This window comes from Sebastes umbrosus, chromosome 4, assembly GCF_015220745.1.
Source record: "Sebastes umbrosus isolate fSebUmb1 chromosome 4, fSebUmb1.pri, whole genome shotgun sequence".
NCBI lineage: Eukaryota > Metazoa > Chordata > Actinopteri > Perciformes > Sebastidae > Sebastes > Sebastes umbrosus.
In genome coordinates, this window is record NC_051272.1 from 37317393 (window position 1) to 37336049 (window position 18657).

At 43.4% G+C, this 18657-nt stretch overlaps 2 protein-coding genes across 4 annotated transcripts in view; both read left to right on the top strand.

Annotated features, from left to right (window-relative positions):
• LOC119486724 overlaps positions 1-18657 on the top strand; it is a 1187645-nt gene that overhangs the window by 317399 nt on the left and 851589 nt on the right. The window lies entirely within an intron of this gene.
• The window catches only part of kiaa1549la (KIAA1549-like a), a 172988-nt gene that overhangs the window by 52570 nt on the left and 101761 nt on the right, over positions 1-18657 (top strand). For all 3 annotated transcript variants that reach the window (XM_037767629.1, XM_037767630.1, XM_037767631.1), the window contains exons 2-4: positions 7572-8360; positions 13260-14093; positions 15325-15440. In XM_037767629.1, coding sequence (XP_037623557.1) covers positions 7572-8360; positions 13260-14093; positions 15325-15440 — 1739 coding nt within the window. The remainder of the gene's footprint in view (positions 1-7571; positions 8361-13259; positions 14094-15324; positions 15441-18657) is intronic.

An 18657-nucleotide genomic window follows, 5' to 3' on the forward strand; every position in this document is an offset into this window, starting at 1 on the left:
ACTGCTCAGCTTGAAACAGCGGAGTTACAAGCCCTGTGGCTGGTTAAGAAACTTGAGCTCAATATTTGTAACGTCAGCATGCTATCATGCTCAGCCCAGGCGCCAGGAAAAAATGTTGGCATTGTACATTTCTACAAACCATGGATACGTTGAATGTAGATGTTTTTGCATTCGGCCAGGGCAAGTGACAGTACAACGAGCGATCTGCGGTATGCAGAAACGTACAATACAATTTTTTTTTCTGGCAACTGGGTTGTCATGCTCGCAATTACAATGCTAAAATGCTGGTATTTGATTTGGTATACCATGGTCACCATCTTAGTTTAAGTAGTGGCTAGAAGGTAACACGCAAATGTGAAACTCTCCCGATATGATTAAGGTTAGGTATTGATCTCAAATAGTTATGGTTAGGATAGGTCGTCAGACAGCGAGTATAGGAAGAGTTTTTCAAGTTTTTGCAAGTTTTCACAATTTGCGGGTACTTTCTAGACACAACCTTTATTTTAGTGTGTTAGCATGAAAACACTTGCTAATTAGTCAGCTGATGGGAATGTCATTAGTTTTGCAGGTATTTGGCCATAAATCAAAGTCAAATATTTAAAATATTTCAGTCGGGTCCAACTGACAAACATCGCTACCCATAGAGCCATACTGCTAGTGTGGCTAAAGATCTTGCAAATAACCTAAATATTGGTGTTGGGTGTGGTCACGTGTATGCCTACAAAAACTGGCAAATTGAACTGTCAGAGAGACATGTGAACGTATACTACACAGAAGTATGCAGCAGTGCTGTGTGCAGTTTACCACTCTTACTCACATAATACATTGACACTGAAATGAGAGTTTAAAATCAATCAGTTTCTCTGTGCTGTCATTTGAGGCTACCAGCTCACAAAGTTGCCTTGGGTAGCTTTGAGATAAGACGTGAAGCTAAACTCAGCAACTTTTGCAGCCCTAAGTGCTAGTTGGCTATAACTGTAACTTTCTGAAAGTTTGACACTTTCACTACTCCTAAATCTTTAATGACGCCACCAATCTGTACACACTTTTTATGTTACGTCTTCTCAGTAACTATATGAACGGAGACGAAAACTCTTTTGCAGAAGGTTTGGGAATTGTTAGTGCGCCCAGCCTTCAGCACATTGTGTTCTTTTTATTTCAGCACTTTCTGAAGCTGGAACAATTTCTGCCAGTGATCATATAACTAACAGCACTATTTTGCTTGGTCTAATGAGGTCATTGTTGTGGATTATGTGACACTCCCTGATACTGCAGCCCAATCTTATAAATTAGACTACAGAGTCTGGTGTAGTTTAATAGAAAAGCCTTGCCCAGTACAGCTCTAAGATGGAGATTAAGAGGTATTTTTTTCATTTGGCCTGTTTGATAATTACTATAATGCAAACTTGCCACCAGTTGGCTAGTTGGCAGATTCAGCTAACCAGACTCCCCCTCCTCACTTTTCCCTGGGAGTTTCTTGGAGCTGAGGACCAGCTGGCTCAGTACCATTCTCACACTTCCTAACCACCTGTCCTGCTCACAGTCAGGGTGGCAGCGTGGATCAACTCTGCTTGGCACACAACCGCAAGTACACTACACAGGAATGAGGAGGGCAAAGCCATGGCTATAGACATTTACCGTTATATTATCACAGGCGCCAGGGAATGACTAATCTGAATGGTCGGAAAGCTTTCAGTGACCTGGCAAGGCTTTACAGGGTTTTGTTGGCATTTAGATTCAGCAGGGCATCAGTGGGCACAATGCCAGCTGGCAAGGCGTGATGGTCAATACATAACATGACACTAGTCTAAAGCCTTGTAAATGGCCGGCAGTGCTTTGTGCACCATTTCCATGTAATAATTCTCATAATCTACTATAAACTGAATGTTCTCACACGGAAATAGACAAAAAAAATGTCCGGTGTGTTTTGTCCAAATAGATAAAGCAGGTCAGTTCTGCTCTGATCCACATTTATCCATCTTTAAGCCACACTTTCTGTTCTACCAACCATCCATCCATCCAGTCCATATTTGTTCTCAGTGGAGGTTCTTCTATCCTAGCGTTTTGTCAGAGGTCTGATGGTAGAGTCACATATGTTGCTCTCAGCCAGAGCAGGTGGCTAGCTGTTGGAGGAGAAAACACTCAAAACACTGCTAACAGCTATGCATATGGTACAGTCCTTCAATCCATCCCACCATCCATTCATCCCTCCATCTATCCATTCATCCTTTCATTACTCCATTCAAACAAATTGATTGCTAATAGCTATCCACACACGTGTTCCTTTTTTTCAAACAACTATTGACTATTAAATGAGAGGCCCATTATCAAACCAGTTCTATTGTTACAAATAGCATACATTGGTAGGGTATGGGTAGACTGTAGGTAGGGTTAGGGTATGGGTTAAAAATGACTGGCACAACCCTAAGACGAAACAAATACACTTGTGGCAAGAATCACTGGTACAGTGCTAGTAAGTACAAATACGAGTACACATGACAGATCAAAGAAGAAAACATCAAAAAGACAAGAATAAACCAAAACAAATGAAAATATTTGAATAAAATAAAAATCACAGACAGCATGAGTTAAAAAGCCAAATCAGAGCAGAACATTTAGGTTTTGGCTCTTTCGCACCAGTTATTGCAATGGCCCCCGGAGTGCTTCTTGCAGTGCTGTCAAGAACTTCTCCAGGGAAGGGAAAAGAGTTTGGCTGTAACATTAGTATATCCAACATCCAGCAGCAAAAGTGAACTGCAGTCCTGCAGTCCGATGCGGACGACATGCTCGACGCAGTCCGCAGAGCCCTGTAGCCTGCGCGTGAGAGCGGAGCCCTGTAGCCTGCACGTGAGAGCAGAGCCCTAAGCCTGTGCGCAGAGCCCCAAAGCCTGCGCGCGGAGCCCCGAAGCCTGCGCGCAGAGCCCCGAAGCCTGCGCGCAGAGCCCCGAAGCCTGCGTGCAGAGCCCCGAAGCCTGCGCGCAGAGCGTGTCGTGTGTCCAAATTTCACCAAATTCAACACTGCACTCCCTTGGGTACCTATATAATACACCTGCAGTAGAACATTGACATACTATCACCATTTAGTTGTTCTAGTGAACATTAGCAAACTATTGCCTATTTACATATCCAACAGTCACAGAACAACATTAGCATTAGTACTGTCTACCTGACAAGGCCAGTATTTACTCCCTTTTAGCTTTGTTTTGGTCTCCACCAACTCCTGAGGGAAATATCTGTCTCTTTAGCTGCTGAATGCTGCCCTATGTTCTCCAGCTAGTACTCACTAACCTTATTTGTGCGCAGTTTGGTGCTAAGCAATTTATTGATCAAGGCTTTCTTGCTGAAAACGGCTTCCTGCTGCTCCTGGAAATGAGGTTGATGAGAGCAGAATTTGTGCGTCAGAAAAACCAAAACAATGCGCTTAAATATGCTAGAATGCCCTGTAGAGCTGAGGGGAACTACAGTATCGGGGGAAAATTCTCTGTAGGATCGTAACTACATGCGACTCCTTTCACATTACACATCTTTTGATCTATTGCTTATATACAAATATTGATTAGTGCAGCTTTATTTATTACATTGATGTAAAATAATATATCTTGGTATTGTCAGGTAACCTGCAGTAATCTCAGTGCAGAAAGCTCCACATTATGTCCATGGTTTTAGGACTTCTGCAGCCTATCAAACAGTTGTTTTTAAAACATCTAATTTAGTTAAATGTATATCAGCAGGAGTGCTATCAGCATTTACTCCCTTTCACATCACCATCGTCCGTTTCGGACCCAAAAGAAACACTACATGCGGAAAAGCTGTCGTGGTTCTGGATGAGATGAATTGCTGCAAAAATAAATATGACATTTCAGTTAAGTTTAACAAGCATGTTACTGTACTCTCCCTGCGGTGCCCAAGTAATCGCCCCTGTCATTTCTAGCTTTTGTTGTTTTCTCCATTCTCAAACTGACTAATAGAGTTCTGGATGCTGGCACTAACACACAACACAGACCCCTGAAGAAGCTGAAATATAAATTGTCAATGGATTCATTTCCTCTTTAATGACATTTATGATATGACACCCTAGGACAATGGTGAGACAAATTGCTCCATGGTGGTAGTTAATAGTGGGGTGGTGAAATGCTTTATAGCAGGTGTCCAGAGGATATACGGCAGCTAAGCCCAGAGCTAGTTCTGTAAAGCCCCTCTTGCTCAGAATCACTGTCTTTTAATTAACCAATCCTCCGCAGAGACATGGGGGGAGCGTGGGAAGTGTGCAACACACACACACACTTGACGCTTTTTGAAGGCTAAAATGAGTGTGCGTTTAAATTAAATAAAATAATCCCTGCCTGGCACTCGTTATTCCACTTACGATATTTTGCATTGAACGTCAGCCTCAAGTGACGCCAAAACCAAACCTTTCTACTTCAGAACAAATGAGCAGATGTAATAAAGTGTGTCATCCAGCGAGGCAGCCAGCGAGCCAGTCAGACGGTCAGCCTTGTTTTCTCTCATCTTTCAATTCCACTAAGGCAAGGTGCCTTTGAGACTGAATGTATTAGGCAGGATAATCGCCTCAGTCTGCCAAACCTACAGGCTTTGTTGAGGCTACAGAGAAGATGAAGACAGTTCACAGAATGGAGATAAAGGCCGAAGCTAAATGCTTTGACTGGATGCTGTCTTTGATGCTCCATTTCCATGTATCGGACTCATTTAATGTCAAATTGATAAAAATGAAAAAAAAATGACTCCATAAAAACTGCCATTACTTGCATAACTCCAACCAAACTTAGCTCTGAATATATATTTCAGTCCCATCAGTATTGGTCTGAGCTCAGCCTGAGTGGTTGTGTATGTTCTAGGAATAATACATCCACAGGCTCGCAAGGCAAACCGTAACAGATCAGATTAGTATCTGTGAAATCACAGCTGATTAGGGTGTGTGTGTGTGTGTGTGTGTGTGTGTGTGTCCTAATTTATGCACTCTGGAACATCTAAATTAATTCCCTATGCTTTATCCTCTAAAACATAAGTGACCTACTTTAGACATTATTACTATTTTTCCACAATCGCAGTTTTAGAGTTTTTTTATTTAATCCCTTTGGATAACTGCGTGTGTGTGTGTGTGTGTGTGTGTGTGTGTGTGTGTGTGTGTGTGTGTGTGTGTGAGACAGGAGAGAAAGAGGAAGAGTAGAGGAGAAGTGTGTGTGCTCTCATGATGAGTGTGTGAGCAGATCAGTTTTAAATCTCCTGGCGGTCGGACAGTTGTGGTGGCATTACGAGGACTAATGATTTGAGGTGCTCCAGCTGTGTGTGTGTGTGTGTGTGCATTGCATGTGTGTTTATGTGTATGGAAGGGGACATGATAGATGAGTTAAGGTTGGCCCACACTGAAAGATTTTTCAAATCTTAGCAGATTTTGAAAATGTGACAGACCCCACACATGTTATGTTAAATTGAACCATTTTGTTCCTATAGTGTGTGGTGAAAACAGAACACCACACACTAACAGAGTCATTCATGAACAACAAGAGTCACGTCTCTCAATACCAGAAATCTTGCAAAATCTCTCACAATCAAATGTGACTTTAGCATGAACAAATCCTAGGGATGGGAAGGAAGAATTAGCGATAGTGGCTAGAAAGAAGCCCGCAAACTGGGGAAACAATCACAAGATTGTTAAGGTTAGGCATTGATCTCGAATAGTTAAGGTTAGGCATTGATCTCGAATAGTTAAGGTTAGGCATTGATCTCGAATAGTTAAGGTTAGACATTGATCTCGAATAGTTAAGGTTAGGCATTGATCTCGAATAGTTAAGGTTAGGCATTGATCTCGAATAGTTAAGGTTAGACATTGATCTCGAATAGTTAAGGTTAGACATTGACCTCAAGTATTAAGGTTAGGCATTGACCTCGAATAGTTAAGGTTAGGCATTGACCTCAAATATTAAGGTTAGGAATTGATCTCGAATAGTTAAGGTTAGACATTGATTTTGAATGGTTAAGGTTAGTCATTGACCTTAAATAGTTGAGGTTAGGCATTGACCTCGAATGGTTAAGGTTAGGCATTGACCTCAAATATTAAGGTTAGGAATTGACCTTGAATAGTTAAGGTTAGGCATTGATCTCGAATAGTTAAGGTTAGACATTGACTTTGAATGGTTAAGGTTAGTCATTGACCTTAAATAGTTGAGGTTAGGCATTGGCCTCGAATGGTTAAGGTTAGGCATTGACCTCAAATATTAAGGTTAGGCATTGACCTCGAATGGTTAAGGTTAGGCATTGACCTCAAATGGTTAAGGTTAGGCATCGACCTTGAATAGTTAAGGTTAGGCATTGACCTTGAATAATTAAGGTTAGACATTGACTTTGAATGGTTAATGTTAGTCATTGACCTTAAATAGTTGAGGTTAGGCATTGACCTCGAATAGTTAAACTTAGGCATTGACCTTGAATGGTTAAGGTTAGGCATTGACCTTGAATGGTTAAGGTTAGGCATTGACCTCAAATAGTTAAGGTTAGACATTGACCTTGAATAGTTAAGGTTAGACATTGACCTTGAATAGTTAAGGTTAGACATTGACCTTGAATAGTTTAGGTTAGGCATTGACCTCAAATTGTTAAGGTTAGACATTGACCTTGAATAGTTAAGGTTAGACATTGACCTTGACTACTTATGGTTAGGCATTGACCTTGAATAGTTAAGGTAAGGATAGTTCGTTTTTGCAGATCTCAGATCAGATTTCGCAGTTTGCGGGCTCCCTTCTAGACACGACCAGAATTAGCGTTGTTAGTTTTTGCACTATACTTTGTACTGAACATTCATAAAGAATGGATGGATGAAGTCATGGAGACACGATAAATAAACACTTGTGTTGCTGCCACAAATCAACAAGTTGGTCCTCCATTTCTGAGCTCCATCTTACTACTACTTTATGCTTCGCAATTTGCATTAGCTCATGCATTACCCTCGGCCGCCATGACGGCGATGATTGTCCTTCCGCTTTAGTCAGCTTGGTTCACAATTGTCTATCGTATTTTCCCACGTGACTGCGTCATCGGCTGTCCTCGGGGTTCCCCACACACAACAGGATATCTGATCGTGTATATTGAACATGTTTAATATTTACCATTTGAAATGGGTGCGGCCAGGATGGACTTCTGAGTCGACTGAGGATGTTAAGAACACTCTTAACATACCTCACACCACAGGAACATCTGGAGAGATTATCTTTAGAATCATCAAAAAACTGGGCTTTGCTGACGATTGTAGGGAGTAGGGAATCGGTCTCGGCATAAAAGATTTTTCAAATCTTAACACATAACCCCACACATAACGACATGTAGGCTAATGATACATTTAACAGAATCTGGCCCAAAATGGTCTGGATTCTCAGGTAGTGTGTACCCTGCATTACTAAAGAACTGAAACTGAAATCATTGTCTGGCCTGAGGGACAGATGAGTCAAAAACTGCTCACAATGTTTCTACTGCCCAGAACTCCTATTTAAACACTATTTCTGCTTTTCTTTTATCCACTCCTTCCCCCATCCCCCTATCCCTCATGTGTCCTACAGCTGAGGGACGTCACCATGAGTCAATGAGACGGGCTGTCTTGCCTCTGGACCCCGCAGTGCCCTCCAACCTCTCAGCCTTCCCCAGGACTGGAACCAGAGCTGGGGCGAAAGACAAAGATGCGATGGATGGGACTGACGCTGGTCCCGGAGCTGGACCCGGAGCTGGACCCGGAGCTGGACCCAGAGCTGGACCGAGAGCTGGACCCGGAGCTGGACCCAGAGCTGGACCCAGAGCTGGACCCAGAGCTTGGCCTGAGGGTAAAGTGTTTGCTGAGGCCAGAGCAGCGGTTTGGACTGAAACAGAAGCAGGAGTTCGTGCTGGGGCAGGTGTTTTTGCCGAGACTGGGATTATGACGGGAACCGGCGCCTGGGCTGAAGTTGGGGCTGAATGGAGCCCGGTGGATGCGGAAGGGGGTGGCCTGCCAAGCATGCCCAGGGACCCGGCTGCCTGGCTGGGGCAGCAGAGGCTGCAGACGCGTGGAGAGGGCCAAAGAGAGCAGGCAGTCTTCTCATCAGTCCCCACCATACTGGCAGAGCTGCAGGCACCAGCGTTGGGAAAACCTTTAGGACTGCTGTCTAAAGCTGCCTGGGCCAAAAGCTCCTCTTACTCGTCATCCAAGGCCTCTTCCTCCTCCTCATCTACAACAAAAGCATCCTCTTTGCCTTCCTCCTCTACGTCCTCCTCCTCTCCAGCCAGTAAAAGAGACAGTCAGACAGCTAGATCAGACAACGTCTCTCTGGTCGTTGTCAACAGCAACTCCTCCAACAGCAATAGCAGCTCCAGTTTAGGTACGGTTCAGGGTTCTTCTGTCATTTCAACATGTTTCAAGTTTGACTTTTTACATTATAATGAATCATTCGCTAGACCCCTTCCCCTGAACAGCTATCATTGCTTAGCAACAGCAGGCCTGTCAAGCTCTGATTTCTCCACATGCTGAAACGATGTGCATGGTTCTCTAATTAGAGCTATACTCTGCATTTAAAGAATCTGGAGGGTCTTATCTTTTCCTTAGCCTTTAGAAGTCAACCGTAAGGATTGGCTGCTTCCCAGGGGTGAAAGTAGATTGAAGTTCTTGCCGGTAGTACAAGGCTACCTCAACCTCCATCGCTTGATATTGTTCCCTTCCCACCCCCCAGCTTCATGCATCCCTGAAAACACGATTCAATGCCTGTATTGTGTAGAAAGAAATGAGAAACACTTGACATCATGTAGCCTATAGAAAATTATTTATTTAAATGGTGAGAGTGCTGCAGAATAATTTTGTAAATGCTGACAAATCTTTTCAAGTTTTGAGTTGTTGTTCCGACTTAAGGGGGCATTCGTGTGAATTTTACCAGTCGGGATCTCGTATTTCCAATTATTCCGACACCACATGAATGCAGCACTGATGCCCTATCTCGCAATGTTAATGAAAGTGAAACAGCATTGCCACGTGTGTCAACAAATGGAGCTGTGATTAGGGATACTTCATATACCACACAGTTGTACAGGCAGGAGGGGATACATAGCCTACAGTAGTGCACAGATGCCGTTTCCATGGTTGCCACGCATAGCGCCTGGCGTTTACTCGTGGAGCGCTTGTCTGCATGAGGAGCGCAGTCAGACCCCGTGGATCCAAGCGAGTACGCAGGCGGAGTGTCGCTCTCCATCTGAAAAGATCTTAATGCGCGTACAAACAAACAGACAAACCAAACCAAAAACAGAACCCCCTCGGCAGAGCTAACTAACTGCATGTTGACCTGATTTTAGCAGATGTGTTTCTTGTTGCAAATGCGATCGTGAGTGACAGGTTGTGTGTGGGTTTTGGCAGGCAGCTGCTGTCCCCTCGTCCTGGTACTGCATACCGGCACTGAATCCTTTAGTGGTACAGATTACCGGACTGTACAGGCCTACTTTCACCCCTGCTGCTTCCCTGGAGCAAGTCAAATAGCACGTCGTTCTATTAAATCTAGCAGTTAAATAATAATTAAACACATAGTTGTTTTTTTAGCTGATGATGGAAGTAGCTAAGGAGTGAGCTATATCGCTTCCTTCTCATCTCTGTTGAGAGTTGCACATGCACAGTACCGATCGGGCACTCGCGAGAAAATGGTGACGGTGAAGACAAAGACAAGTCAAAGACAGAGAAAGTCTTTTAGCACAGTATCATGAATCCGGCCATCAAGTACATATTTAAGACCCTTTTACCGATTCTTGTTTAAAACGAAGCAGGAAAGACTGGGAGGCAGCATAGTAGAGAAGCAACTACAGCTGATGTGTTTGTAAACTGAATATATTCCATGTGAGAACGGAGAGCTTGACAGTGTCGCAACAGTAAATAAGGGGCTGGGGCGTAGCGAGCCTTCACTTGTTTGGTTCAAGCTTCACCTTTTTTTAGTAGAGAACCTTAAAGGGACTGTTTGTAAATTCTTACACGTATAAATCATTGCGGGTCAGTGTCCCATGCGCGCTCATGTGTGGCTACGATGTTCAGAGTCAGACTCCAACACAAACTACACGGAAGCACCAAAACCTCTTGGTTGTATCTAGTGAAGCCCGTCAGTGTTGGCCCCGGTCGGAGGACGCGGGGGAGACCGTAGCTTTGGTCTCCAGGACCGGAGTCTCTGCTGTACTCTGCTCCTCTGCCTGCTTGCCTTCACTCACACACCGCTCTCGTTGTCACTCTTTCGCTCCACTCTCTCACGTGCATGCGCGCACACTACACACTGCAGAAGAGTTAGTTTAGCTCTGAGAATATCTAGTGAATGTACAGTGGACGTTTGTGCAGAAATAACTGCTGCAGCTCCTCCAGACCAACAGAGGTTTCCCGTGTCTTGTGAAGTGACGGGGCTCCACAGAGAGAAACGTTATCGTCTCTGACCAAAACTCCGGTGTCTCCCCTGTTCCCTCCGGCCGCGGTCGGGAGGCTGAGGCAGGAAAAGCCAACACTAGGATCAGCATTGATTCATGGAGAGACCTTTGTCTGGTCAGCTAACATTACTGCCAAGCAGCTGAAATATAGAGTGATATTGTGCTTTTAGCTGACGTGTGTCGCCTTCATGTCTGTGTAGAGCGAGCACAAGCGCGAGCAACAGAACGCTGACTTTCTTTGACTTAACGGCCACAGTTGTCGCTGTTAACAAGACATTTCTGATTCTTACAAACAGTCCCTTTAAACACACCTCCACACAATAATGATAATAATACTAATAATAACTTTATTAGTATAATGACAATGGTAACTATACAATAGTAATCTTTATTCATTCAATCTTCTTTAATAACCGTTGCCATCACAATATCAGTTTTCAATTTTCAATGTGACTTTTCAGCATTGCTATCATCGTAACCACCTAAACAACCATCATCTTCATCATCCAATCGCCATCATCATCACTTTGTCATCACCTTTATCATGTTGTCATCACCATCATCATCATCTTTGTCCTCTTCGTCATTCTCACCACCATGTCCTGTCCCATTCCACCACCTCCATGTCTCCCCACTTCCTGCTACGCCATCGTCACAATAACACTGACATCATCAACAAGGTAATTCCTCCACATATCACTTTGTCCTCCGAGACGAGCTAATATCTCGTCATCCAGTATTCCCTATCACATGGATTCATATCACAGTCACAATACAACACATGTGGTGATGTGAGGGGAGGAGGAGAAGAGGGGATGAGGATCTATTTCAGTCTGAAAGCATTGATTTCCTCCCTCTTGTTCGCTCCAGCCTCCTTTACACCTCTCATCGACATGCGTCTGATTTCACCGTGTTGTCTAGAGATGATTCAGACGGATTAAATGAACCCCTTGACATTAAAGTGCTCCTATGGTTTACACATTAAAAATTGGATTTCTATTTCCTATGAGGAAATTTAAACTGCTGCGCAATTCATCTTCTGTATTTAAAGGGGAACACCGCCTACATTAAGATTTCCAATATGTTATTTCCATGGCCTAGGAATGTACAATCAATATTTTTGAACATGAGCTACTTTCTCTCAATGCCAGAAACCAGAGGAGTGAGTCTCAAACTGGTGATGTCATCCAGTACAAAGTCTGGAGCTGCTCCATAGACAATGAATGGGAGACTGATTTATTCTATTGTAGTGTTGTCAGTTGTGAAACAGAAAATGTACCCGTACACTCAGAACATTCCCCTAGGTGCTCTCAGTGTCATCTAGAACATCTCTCCCCTTCATTGTCTATGAAGCAGTTCCAGATTTTATAACCTAATGCCGGGATCAGACTACACGATATGTTTGTCTTTGACGATGGTCACCATGTCAGATCTAACGATCACAGCGCCATAAACTCTTGCAGTGTCTTGGTCAGGTGACTGGCAAGACTACACGTGTGACCACGGCCAATCACGCACGTCGTATTCCACGATCATGTGCGAGTTCAGACATCATCGGGGAGACGGATGAAGCAACCGTCAATCATGGCGACAGAAGCGTTGTGTGTGATGCTGGCGGTCTGGTGTTGCGAAAAGAAAAAGAAAAGAAAGAAAAAAGGGTTGTGGATGAGCTCCTGGGTGGCACAGAGAGGACGGTACGGGCTGTCCATACTTCAGTCAGTTTCGTTGTCCCACCTGACGGCACCAACCTCGGCATCCCTCCTCCTTTTCGCCATGTTTGTTTATTATTATTATTATTCATGAAGGTTCATTATAACCTTTTTGGTCTCCTGAAAATGTCTTATTCAGCGTTCGATTGTACTTAGCTCCACCTTCTCGTGTCACTTCTGGTTGCAAAAAAGCCAAGATGGCGACGGCCAAAATGAAAAACTCGAGACTTCAAAATGGCAGTCCACAAACCAATGGGTGACGTCATGGTGACTACTTCCACTTCTTATATAAAGACTATGATTTGGGAGAAATTTGTACATGTTTACTATTATTTTTGGACTGTCTTAGACCATAGGAATAATAAAATGAATGCATTTTGAAAATGGGCGTAGTTCCCCTTTAAAATTGCAGATGGATGAATGATCTTCCAAATCCAGGTGTAGATGGGAACAGGAAAAAGGGGTTCATTAAGTGCAGACAATACAACATATTGCTATTATACCATCCTCATTGTCAGACCCCTCTATGGGCACTATCATGACACTATCATAAAGTCTCATGTCATGTTATATACAGTATGTTAGCCATATGAAGCCATAAAAAGACCAAAAACAACAATGCGTTAGACTGACTCTCACTATTTTCAGACTTTCCTACCTTGCCTGTGGCTCTCAATCCCAAGCCCTTTAATTCTTACTTTCATTTTGAAAAAAGAAAGTAAAACCAGCAGGGCACGGTAGTTTGTAGCAAACGTTACTCAATGGAGAGTAAATAGTGCATTTGTCGGGGGGCTATTTCCAGCCGCTGATTAATACACATTTGGTTTAGTGAGCATTTATGGCAGCAGGACGGTGTATGTGGGATTGACTCAAAGCTAATTACAGTGTGTGTTCATGGTAATGAAGGAACATGTCATCCAGTGCAACAGTGTTGCTCGTTGTTGTTGATAGTTTTGGACAGCAATGCAGCTCCATGACACAGAGGAGTAAGCTAGATCAGGCTTCACAGATGCTACTTGTTGATAGGATCGATTCATTGTTTGTTTTGGTCTTTTCAAGGGATTAGTCGACAAATATCACTAGACATCTTTTGATATCATAGATTTCTAAATGTTTTCCTCCCTGCAGAAGAGTCGGTGAGCAGCCCGCCAGCCTGGGATCTCCCCACTGTCCCCGAGTCCCTCCTGTCCACGGTGGGCGACCATGACGTCACGCTGCCCGCCAACATCACCAGCCCTTTCTCCACCCATCAGTGGAACACCACCATGCCCGTGCACACCAGAAACACCTCATGGCACATGACCACATCAACCACCACCATAAACTCGTCTCTATCACCCACCACCACAACCACAACCACCACCACCACCACCTTAACTTTACCCTTATCCACCACACCAAGAGCACAAACACCATCGGAATCCACTACGGTTTCTCAGCCCACCAGCCAGGACACTGTGACCAATGATAGCCTTCAGCTGACGACGGTAACCATGACGACACCCTCGACGACCACTCTTACTGTGACTGCTGCTGAGATGATGACACAGGCGGTGACCAATGGGAGCGCTGTAACAGTATCACCAAATACCACTGCTGCTACAACCACACAGCAAACAACAAGCCTCAAACTGACCACAGCAGCTGCAACTCAGCCTACAACCACCACTACAACCACACCTGCCACTACAACCACCACTACCACGGTCCCCCCAACCACCACCACCACTACCCCTCCAACCACTACTACAACCACTACACCTGCAACTACTACTACTACTACTGCCACTACCACTACTACTACCCCGACAACCACAACGACAAAGGTACCTGCCACCACTCTGTTCATCCCGATCGAAACCACGCCGCCTCCCACCACGACCACTGAACCTCCGTCCAGCACCAGAGCAGAGGAAAGTCCTCTACCGTGCAACGTGACCGAGAAGTACTGGGTCAGAACAGGTACGAGATTGAAATGTGATCATTTGGATAAATGATGGGTGAAAAAGAAATGAGAAAAAATAATGTATTTCTCAAAAACTATTCAAATTGGAATAATTTTAGACGTGTGGGAGATAAAGAAATGAGAGTAAAGAGAGTTAAGATGAATGGCTAAAACATCGGGGGATTCTTCGAAAAAAAGAAAAGAAAAACCTTTACTGTTACTTCAGGTACTGCATGTCCCTTAAGAAATTACCTAGAATGTAGTCAACATTATGTAAAGGCAGGCTTTTGCCATTTTTTGGAAAAAAACATTACAAAGAAATGATGAATACAGGAGAAATGCCATTTCAGAAGCTCGGGCACAATGTACCCCTTATGACCAAGATGTAATTACAAACACATAAATTAATTAAAACTTGCACAAGCGCAAGGGCAGATTTACCTCGAGGATAAACACTTAATAAGAATCTGGAGACTGTGGCCTTTGATTACATTTACCAGAGATGGTGTGATACTGCAGTACTAAGGCCTTTACTGGGGTTCGCAACAGCTGCAAAGTGACCAAGGAGACATTTAAAGAGGACCTACCATGCTTATTTTCAGGTTTATACTTGTATTTTGGTTTCTACTTCAACATGTTTACATGCTTTAATGTTCAAAAAACTCATTACTTTTCTTGCAAGCACTTCTTTTCACCCTCTGTCTGAAACGCTCTGCTTGAGCTCCTCCCCCTTCTCTGATTGGTCAGCTGGACCACTGTTGTGATTGGTCAATCGAAACAAACTCTTTGGACTCCGCTCTAACTAGCTTTGTTTGAGGGCGTGCCAAACTAGGCGTTATGCAAATGTGTGACTTGGTGACCTCACCACGTTACAGATAAAATGGCAGGACAAGAAGCCTGGCGTTTCAGGCAGTTCAGGGCAGTGTTTCTATGGGGTGAGAACTCCTTTTGGCCTGGACTTTGGGCTTTGTAACTTTGCAGACCCTTTACATGCACAAACAATTATACAACACATTAAAGGAAAAGGAAAAGGCACAAAAACATAATAGGTCCCCTTTAACCTTTCCTTACGTGTCCTTAGGCAAGATAGTGAATCCCTACCAGCTCCATGGTGCTGATGGATCAATAAAGCATGGCATTATGGTATTATTCCAGGCAACAATTGTGGTCAAATGAGATTTGTCACAGAATATTAACAAGCCGAACACAATCAATGAGCTCCGATTTTCATATATTTTTCCTTCCCAGTTCTGTCCATTGAGCTACGTAGGAACCGCCTAGATCTGATCCTGAAACAGAACCTCTCTAAAGGACTGAGCCACGCCCTGCAGAGAGCCCTGAATGACTCTACAGCCAACGCACAGGTCAGTGTCTCTCACAGGTTCAGCTATAGTAGCTACATGTTAGTGGGTAAGAAGTGCAACTCTGGTTACCTCAGGTCAGCAACCAGTAACCACAGCTCAGAGAATAGTTAGGAGAGTTCATAAAAACAGTTAAGAAGTAACTCACCACATGTCAATAAACTCTATCTATGTGCCTGGCTAACAAAACAATCTGTGACTAGTACATTTAAGTAAGCAACAAGTAAACATAAAGCAATGGTTAGTGAATAATAACAAGCAGTTTTATCAGAGTCATTTGCCTACTCATGCTCCTTGGAATATCTCCAAGTACACACTGGTCAGTCACTAGTAACTACAGGTAACTAATACACAAAGGTCAGTGTTTAGTGAGCACAAGTCAATGGCACATTGACACAAGTCAATGAATGGTAAACATAGCCACCTAGTCAGTACAGATCAGTGGTTAGTAAATGTAGGTCAGTGGCTGGTAAACCAATATCAGTAGGTATTAAACAAAAGTCATTGTCTGGTAAGTGAAGGTCACATGCTATTGAAGCAGGGGTAGGCAGTTTATATTTGGCATCATTGGGCAAAAATTCCTTAAAAACCTTTCTTTATATTGTAATTCAAGTGGTCTGAGAGAAAACTAGACACCTCCTCTTGGCTCTGTTGTTAAGGCTTTAAAAGAATGTCCTGATGGAAAAGTTGCTCTTCCAGCATTGGCAACAACTGCCTGCACTGCAAAGCAACCTAAAAAATGACTTTCAAAGGGAGTCTGACAAAATTGGCGAGCATTTCAGAGATGGAGAGAAAATGGTGCTAATAGTTTAGCCTTGTGGTCCTGGTCATAGCTCACAGTTACAGTTAGCACAAGGCTAACCTATTAGCAACATTTTCTCTCCATCTCTGAAACGCTTCGCCGATATTGTCGCTAGCTAGAGCCTCGAATCACAGAATGTCATCTCACAGGGCTTTTCCATAAACTAGCTATCCTGGGGTACCACTTGAATTACAATATACTAAAAGGTTATTATGTCATTTTTGCCCAATAACGCCAAAAATAAACTGCTAACCCCAGCTTTCACCACAGGTCAGTGGCAACTAAACATAGGTCAATGGCGTGTAACCACAGAGCAGTGGCTAGTAAATGCAGGTCAGTGGTTGGTAAACCTGGGTCAGTGGCTAGTAGATAAAGGTCAGGGGCTAGTAAATACTGGACTTGGGTACTAAACACAGGTCAATGGCTACTAAGCAGGGGCTGATAGGCAGTTCATTTTGTATGGAAGTATATGGTTGTTAGATCAGAACATTTGCAGATATGAAATGGTTTTCAGAGCTTGCTTTGCTTATAATACACACATTTTACTTTTGCATGCAATATAGTCACTACCAACTCCAACAGGTCTATAGGCTCTTCACGTAAATCAGATGACTACGATGAGTGTCTGCCTCACTACACTGGGTAAAAGTGCTTTCCTATCTGGCGCTAATAAGATAATCTTATCTCTACATTTTAATTTGGCCGCAGCGTTGGCTCTTCACGTGTGCACATATCTCATTCTTGAGTGTGTCATCACTTTACAATATTTTACGGCGTTCATCATTTCCTCCTCCTTCTGCTCATTCACCTCACGAGGGCTCATCTGTATGGTGCTAGAAGAGAACAGAGAGAGGTGACTAATGCAGACAGCGTTTGAGTCTGAATAGAGATAACCTGTTGAATAGTCAGGCAGTGTTTGCTTAGAGAGGTTAATACACAAACACACTCACACTCTCTCTCTCTCTCTCTCACACTAACATGATAATGTAGAATAAATCCAGAATGAATGATTCTTTTCTCCTTTTTTTTTCCTGCATCACAGCAGTGGAGTCAAGTGATCTTTCTCTTCTGTAGTTCTTGTCTCCGTTTTGATTTGTCCTTTACAACCAAGTCTATTTCTATCTCTTCTTCATCTTTTCTCAGACGATCACTCTCTCGCCGTCTTCCTGCGTCGTTGCTCAATATTTACATTTCTGGCGTTGCTCCCCTCCTCCGTCTCCCCCTATCTGATCGCTCCCCTCGGTTTAAGTCCATTGATTTTCTGCCAACCTGTCTGTCTCGCCTGTCTGTCGGTCGGTCCGTTGTGCCGGCCCCGCCTCTCTGTCCGTCCACCTGCCTCTCTTCATCGCGTTGTCTGTCTGTCTTCTGCTTTTGCTATTTTTATCCAGTTGTTTGTGAGCCTGCACTGGGAGTGACTCAGTGTCTCTAAGTTCCAGTCCACTTTCATCTACCTCCTGCGACACACACACACACCCACCCACACACACACACACACCCACGCACACTCCTCAGTTCTCATCCTCTCCATCAGATAACGTAGACTATTATTTGACAATCTGGATCAGTCTGTTGTGAGACAGCTGCAGCAGCAGCAGCAAGGTATACAAGTGACCAGTGCTTTAAAAAGCCCCGATATGCAGGCGGTGTTCTGAGGCTATGTTGATGGGCAAACATTGGCTTCAGCAGGGATAGTGGGTTGTCAAACAGCATGAAATTAGCATGCAGCAGTATTTAATGTGTTGCATCATTGAACAATGTGGTTAACCATAATTGCTTGCAAAAATTGGCCAGTTTTACAGCTTTAAAATGTTGGCAGGGAGAAAGAAGTGACAGCAGAGGGCAAGCTCAGGGCTGGTTGGCTTTTTTAGATACAGCACTGTTTTTCAAGTATCCAAAACAAAGGTGAAATATGCAGCTTCTGCAGGGTGCACAAGGACTTCAAGATGGGTTCCACTTCATTCCAACGCCCCAGCAGTAGTATTTATAGATGGTATATAAACAATTAATAAATGGTTTATAACACACTATAGTGTAGCTATAAACAGTAAGACGTGTTTTGTGTTAATAATGTATTTGTTGTCTATTATGTGTCCTCCTACATTATGAAGTATCCAAACTGGTGTATAAACAGTTGATAAATGATGGATAACACAGTATATAGTTGTAATCATATATAATTATTAGGGCTGGCAAAAGTTAACACGATAATAACACGTTTACACAAATTTGTTTTAACGCCACTAGTTTCTTTCTCAGTTCTCAGTTGTAAAGCTAGAGTGAAGATACTGGGATCAGATTCAACTGCAAAAACCTCAGGAATCCATGTCGTACTAGCTTGTTGCGAAGAAGGTTAAATAATGCTCCAAACTTACACATGGCCATTTTCAAAGGGGTCCCTTGACCTCTGACCTCCAGATC